This window comes from Misgurnus anguillicaudatus, chromosome 20, assembly GCF_027580225.2.
Source record: "Misgurnus anguillicaudatus chromosome 20, ASM2758022v2, whole genome shotgun sequence".
Classification (NCBI taxonomy): Eukaryota; Metazoa; Chordata; class Actinopteri; order Cypriniformes; family Cobitidae; genus Misgurnus; species Misgurnus anguillicaudatus.
In genome coordinates, this window is record NC_073356.2 from 9,557,262 (window position 1) to 9,564,261 (window position 7,000).

General features: G+C 38.5%; 1 protein-coding gene across 1 annotated transcript; it reads right to left on the reverse strand.

Annotated features, from left to right (window-relative positions):
- Nucleotides 1-1,216: 1,216 nt before the first annotated feature.
- LOC129455184 (zinc finger protein 862-like) lies at nucleotides 1,217-4,057 on the reverse strand. Its single transcript, XM_073858083.1, has 3 exons — nucleotides 2,348-4,057; nucleotides 2,003-2,227; nucleotides 1,217-1,842 (listed from the first exon to the last, which is right to left on the reverse strand). Exons 2-3 carry the CDS (start codon nucleotides 2,139-2,141, stop codon nucleotides 1,493-1,495), a joined length of 489 nt encoding a protein of 162 aa, XP_073714184.1. The 5' UTR covers nucleotides 2,142-2,227; nucleotides 2,348-4,057; the 3' UTR covers nucleotides 1,217-1,492.
- Nucleotides 4,058-7,000: the final 2,943 nt, after the last annotated feature.

Consider the following 7,000-nt stretch of genomic DNA (forward strand, 5'->3'; position numbering starts at 1 on the left):
CAGTTATTAAATATTAAAGTAATGGCAAATGACAGAAACCGATACTGTCTAATAAGAGAGTTGCAACTCCACAAGAATATTTACATTTTCTCTTTTTAAAAATTGGTTGTTAATTTTACAGATGTTACAGTTTGTGATAACAACAATAAATTTACATTCTACATCTTTATTCAAGCTATAAAAATATCACCCCCGGGGATGCTACTCCACAAACCACCAACAGAGCATATAAAATATAAAAAATACAAAGATTTATTTAAAACATTGCGAAGTAAACCTTTATGTATATGTCATCAACCCATCTGTCTTGCTTATAAACTTTTACATTAAAGGAATAGTCTACTCATTTTCAATATTAAAATATGTTATTACCTTAACTAAGAATTGTTGATACATCCCTCTATCATCTGTGTGCGTGCACGTAAGAGCTGGAGCGCGCTGCGACGCTTCGATAGCATTTAGCTTAGCCCCATTCATTCAATGGTACCATTTAGAGATTAAGTTAGAAGTGACCAAACACATCAACGTTTTTCCTATTTAAGACGAGTAGTTATACGAGCAAGTTTGGTGGTACAAAATAAAACGTAGCGCTTTTCTAAGCGGATTTAAAAGAGGAACTATATTTTAGGGCGTAATAGCACTTTTGGGAGTACTTCGACTCTGCACAGTAACACCCTCCCTCTCCCATTATGAGAGTGAGAAGGGGAGCGGACTTTTCAGGCGAGTCGAACTACTCCCAAAAGTGCGATTACGCCATAAAATATAGTTCCTCTTTTAAATCCGCTTAGAAAAGCGCTACGTTTTATTTTGTACCACCAAACCCTTTATTGCAACATTTTTGGAGAAGCTTGATACTTTTACAATTGTGCAACAACTTTTATATTTCAATGTGTAGAGTGTTCAAAATATTTATCTATGTAACTTCAACCAGAAAAAAACATTAATAAATGTGTGTAATTATTGTACTTATTTGATATGCATTTATAATAAATGGCACATTTCTGAACATACCAAATGTGGGCTCAGTTTTCACCGAAGACTGCCCCTTCTTTGCTTTAGGAAACATCATTTTGTATACTGCTGTGCAGGGCCTGAAGTTAACTTTTTTGGCCACCAGCCACTGTGGCAGGTGGATTTAGAAATCCACCTGCCACAGTGACTTTTTACCAGCCAGTTTTTGTGCCTCATAAAGATGAAAAATATGAATTGCACATTGTTCTTTATTTTGTAAGAATACATATTTAAGTGCTGTCAATTTATTAACTAAATTAATACAAGTTATAACTAAAAAATATATATACATATATTTATTAATTGATTTCCAGTGTCACAGACAGTATACTAACTGCTCCTAATCTGAGTCCACAAATAAAGAACACGTGCAATCCTGTTCCTCCACCTCTGCTGCATCTTCCATGAGATCTGGTCTCCTTGACCGTATGCTGCTTGCATGCCACATCTCAACTGCTGGGCTAGGGTCAAAGTCTTTGATTTAGGGGGAGGACAGATGGACAAAGAGCAGGTCAGACAGTGTCTCACACTTGAGACTGGACCGCCAATCAGACTTTACCATCTTCATTACATTAAACCCACGCTCACAGTCTGCTGTTGATGTAGGCATGCATAACATCAGATCCACAAGGTCCAGAAAGTCAGGGCATGTCTCCCTCAGCATCCTGTTAACTTCAGTCCAGGTGATCTTCTCCAGTGCCTGTGGCTCCTTGTAGAGGCAGGACTTGATGATGGTCCACTGGTCTGCAATCAGATCGACATCAACTCCAGAAGAGATCAATATTGGCTTGAAGTGACTTGTGAGCCTGTCCACTTCTAAATCACCAAAGTCTGAAATGATATAAAATGATTATTTTTAAAGTTTGTAGTAGAAGTGTATGTTGTTTTAAGTTTAATATTTTACAAATTTTAAAGTTGTGTTCTTTAATAATACAAAATCAAACTGCTCTCTGGCATTAGATTTTACATTAAGTTGCTTTGAGATGCTAACCTGCACTGTTTTCTGGATCAGGCCATTGTTGAAAGCTCACTATCTTTGAATCGTTCAGGATTCCAGACCCCACATCCCCAAATCTGTTGTCCATGCTGTCGGACAGCTTGTCCAGAAGCTTGTCTTTGTTAGCCATCATGTGGCTGGTGTCACTAGGTCTCAGGTTAACACCCTGGTAGGTGTTGGAATCCAACGATTTACCCCTTCATCGTCTGGTGATTGCATCTTTAGAACACAAGAACAAAATGAATTAGACTGAAAAAAGAAGAACTGCATTTAACATGTTAAATCAAAATGTTGACAAAGATAAATATAACAACAATACCTATATCAGCTACTACTTACCTGCTCAAGGTGCTGTACAATCCCCTTAAACCCCCTAAGGAAATGGTCCAAGGCCCTCAATAGGCGACAGACCGACCTTGTACCTCCTATTCTGGTGGGCATCAGGGGTTTTATACCTAGCACTGAGAAACTGTCATTTGGCTCTGTTCAGTGGGCTCCTGTGATAGAAGGTGAACAAGTCAGTTAAGATGTCCTCAACTTTCCTACAGAGATTGTTGGTCTTCATTACATCTTTAAAAGCCAACTCAAGGCGGTGTGTCATACAGTGGACTCCTAAAATGTACATCCTTTCCCCACGAAGCCTGCTGACAACTCCTGTCTTGGATCCTGTCATAACGGCCGCTCCATCCGTCCCACAAGCAACTAGCTTCCCTTCCAATCCTCACCACACTGATTGCAGACATCTGGAAGCATATTGCATCTGTAATATGTGCTGCATATGCCTTTTTCAATGCCTGGATGGCCACAAACTGCACCTTGACTTTTCCTGCTCTGCTCATTCTAGTGTAGACCAACTCTTCTTCCATTACACTGCTGTCTGTTGATCCATCTACCATTATAGAGATGAACTTGGTAGCAGATATCTCCTCCTTTACCTTCCTCCTTTCAATCTCTGCTATATAGTGCATGAAGACTTGGGCCTGGTTTGCATTTCTGTATGTCTTCCCTACAGCTAACCCTTTCTTTTCATCCACCCTACAGACACAATGACATTTCACAGTTAGCATGATGATAACAGCAAAAAAAGTGTGTGAAAAATCTAATAACAAATAAAGAAGTTACAAACATTTATAAAAAATAACAAAGTTGCACATTAAGTAAGGTCTTAAATTAGCATTAGGTATGGAAATCGAATCGAATGAATAATAACTGTTTTTATTGTATGAATTAAATATAATTATTATTTTTTAGAGCTACAGAAGTGATTTTCTCTTTGTCTTGGGTTGTTTGATTAACATTAATGACACAGACTTAAGTATGTTAATAGAGGTTACTGTCTCTTTAAGACCAAATAAGCACAGACTGTTTTTGACTCTCTATACATACACTTAAGACATAAAAATAATGTTTTATTAGAAAAAGAATACTGTGAAGATCATTTTGTTTATACGTGCCTGTGGCCTGTCAAGAGGAGAAAGAATTTATGTACACTTGCTTTTGGGAACACGTCTCTCCGATGTGCCCTATTGAGTGCCCTTAAACCCGCGCACATAAACAGTTGCCCCACATACGTTGTTTTTCATTACTCTATTCACAAAATGTATGTTAATGTACTACAGTATAAGACACAGTAGCGCAACTCTCTCTAAAGTTTACACATCAAGAGTTCTGATCCGTCACAGCAGCACTACACATCTGTGCAACTGCGATTATACTGTAGCCTGTGTCATTATTGCATTCTCATCCCATCTCACCAACTGTTTAATACTTAACTCGCACATCCAAACGTAGTCAGAGAAGGGCCTCATCTTCTTTCCAATCGCATGGACGTTGTGAAACAGCAGTCGCATCCTCTCAAACTGCAATGCTTTCATGGACGTCAGTGCCTTGACAGCAGCGGTCTCCTCCGGAAGCGCGTTCTTTGAAAGTTTACAACTTATCGTGTGTAAGTGGCTTTTTGATGACTCGTGGTCCTTAATTGCTTCTAATTTTAAGTTTTTAGTCCCGATTACAGAGACGAACTCCAGAAAATCAACATCACCTGGAAAGAAGCCAAGAGGAAGAGCCTAGACCGTATTGTCTGGAGGCAAACCGTAGAAGCCCTATGCTCCGCTCGGAGTGAAGAGGAATAATAATAATAATAAGAAGAAGAAGTCCCGATTACAAAAGGATTTGACTTCGCTTTCTCTGAGCCATACACACGACAGTCACTGCAGTACATTTGTTCTGTACTGCTGTCATAAATCAGCCACTCACGAACCTTGCCATTGTCGCCAATTGTCCACTTTGTATTAAAACGTCTTTTTTTACTTTTCCTTGACAATTCCTCGTCATTTTGTTGGTTAATGGCGGACTTCGTTGAAATGTAAAAAAAACCCCAAACAACTGAATTACTCAATTCGCATTGGCTACCTGCCAATGTTGCCGGTAGATTGACAGTGTTACCCACCAATTGCAAAATTCACCCGCATTTGGCGGGGGGTCGGGTGTTAATTTCATGCCCTGCTGCTGTGCCCTCTAAGGTCATTGCCTGTTCACAGTTTGCATTCTCATTGAAATGCATTGCGGCAAGATAGAGCCTAGAAAGACAAATTTAACAGAGTCATAGAAACATGTATGTACAAGAGCTTGTAATTCAAATTTACAAATAAGACAATATGTATATTTGAGTAATTTTTTGACTTTGATAACACGGTTTAGTATTGCTACGTGTTGCAACAATTATTACCTGCACAGCACTCCAATGAAAGGAAAGACTACATTCTTTGGGGCAAATCTCAGAATTTTTTTTTTAAAGTAAGTGGTTGCAATCAATTTATTTAAGCTACATTTAAACAAAAAAGATTAGTAACGTAAAACAAAATATAAAACTTTTGTTTAAATGTAGCTTAAATAAATTGATTGCAACCACTTACCTTAAAAAATTGATTAAATTCAATGAATACTTTTTTTCAGTGCAGATACAGACATTATCTATTAAATAAAGCACAATTAGTAAGTAAAATTAGTGTGCTTCTGTTTATTTAAAAATGATTCACACCTAAGAAATAAGTGTCACAAACCTGGTGTTAACCGTTTACTCTCTGGTAGGGATGGGACGATTACCGGATTCACGATTAACCATGATAAAATATCCTGACGGTTAGTATTATCGTTTAAAATGTAATTATCATTACAACCGTGTTTGATTACCGTGATTTCAAAAACTCGCAGTAAATCCTGTCCAGCCAGAATCAACTTGACACAGGCGCGCACATGCAACATTGTTTTTTGCACGAGAAGGCATGGCGGAAGGCATTAACAGGTGCACTGTGTTGCGTTGCTTATGTGTGCATTTGATGTTCTAATTTAATTTACTGTTCATTAAAACACGTTCACACATCTCAGGGATCCATGTTAATGTTCAATTAATGCAGTGGTGTCCAATACGACCAGTCGATTGCAAATGCAATGCCGGTAGATTGCACATAAGTTAATAACTGTGTATGCTGCTCCACGCCTCCACGAGCTTCGGAGAACAAAGTGCCAAATTGGTATTATGGTCTTAGAAACAAGTTTTTTTGCGTTGCTGCGGATTTCTTCTCAGGTGTGTTTTTATAAATCTTATGCCTGCCCGCTGCAGCGGAGTCGTCTAACTTCGGAAATTTGGATGCACATTCTTGCCTTCATGCAGGAGTTGATCCACACGCACGGTGTATGTGCGCGCGATCGATCGACCCAGAGAGATGCTTCTGATAATGTTGTCATTTTCTAGTTTATTCCATTAAAACTGCATCTCCACTATTCCACTTTAAGGAGTACTCGGCATGTACTCAAGGATTTTTTTAACTCCTGAAAAAGAATGGAGTAATGGTGACAGACCTAAATTCAATGTAGAGATAGTCCTTCTAACAAACATTTAAGGTGTTTTTAAAACATTTACCAGTGTTTTGTTAAAAAAATGTTTTTTAGCAGGTAGGTCTTGTCAACTTTATCATTTTAAAAGTAGATTGCCACAAAAAAAAGGCTTGACACCCCTTATTTAATAGAAGAAAAAGGGAGTAAACTGTGCTTCTGTGATCCAAGACAATCCGGTGCAACCAGAGAAGGACGGAACAATATACAACAAATAGACCTGACTATTTTTAAGGATGTAAATTATATTTTACAATCCACTATCTATCGTAAACCTCTCAGCAGGAATACCCTGTTAAGAGCTGACAGTAATCACTCGCCTCACCTGATCCGCAATATACCAGTCGGTCAGTTTTGCGAGTTAGAAGAAACTGTAGCACTATAAATGAATTTATGTCAAAAGCAGCTGATCTAGCATGTCGTTTTGAACGACGCGGTTATGATAAATCTGACATTACTAAAGCGTGGGATAGGGCTCTGAATGCAGATCGCCCCTCATTGTTAATGAAAAAACCTAAGCCAAACACGACATCTAAATTATTTTTTTCTACTAGCTACACTCTAGCATCAGGTAGAATAAAAAATATTATCCGTAAACATTGGCATGTTCTCAATAGTGACCCGACTCTCAAAGATATTTGCGCTGAACCGCCCAGATGCATATTAGACGCTCTCGCAATATTCGTGACCGTTTGGTTCACTCTGATATGACTATTCCAAATATGACAACCTGGCTCCCTACACCACCTCTTGGTTTCTACAAATGCGGTAACTGTGCGCAATGTTCTAATTCGACCAATGCGAACGATTTTCTACATCCCCGCACGGGTAGGAAGTATTCAATTTCTTCATTTATTAATTGCAACAGTACACATGTAGTATACCTTCTTAAATGCCCCTGTGGACTGGTTTATATAAGTCAAACAAAACGTCAACTTAAACTTAGGATAGCTGAACATAAAACAGCAATTCGTACCAAGAACTTAACATATGCCATGGCGAGACATTATATGCAGGCAAATCATGGTTCACCTGCATCACTGAAGTTTTGGGGAATAGAAAAAATTACACCCCCATCCAGAGGTGGAGATATTCTTA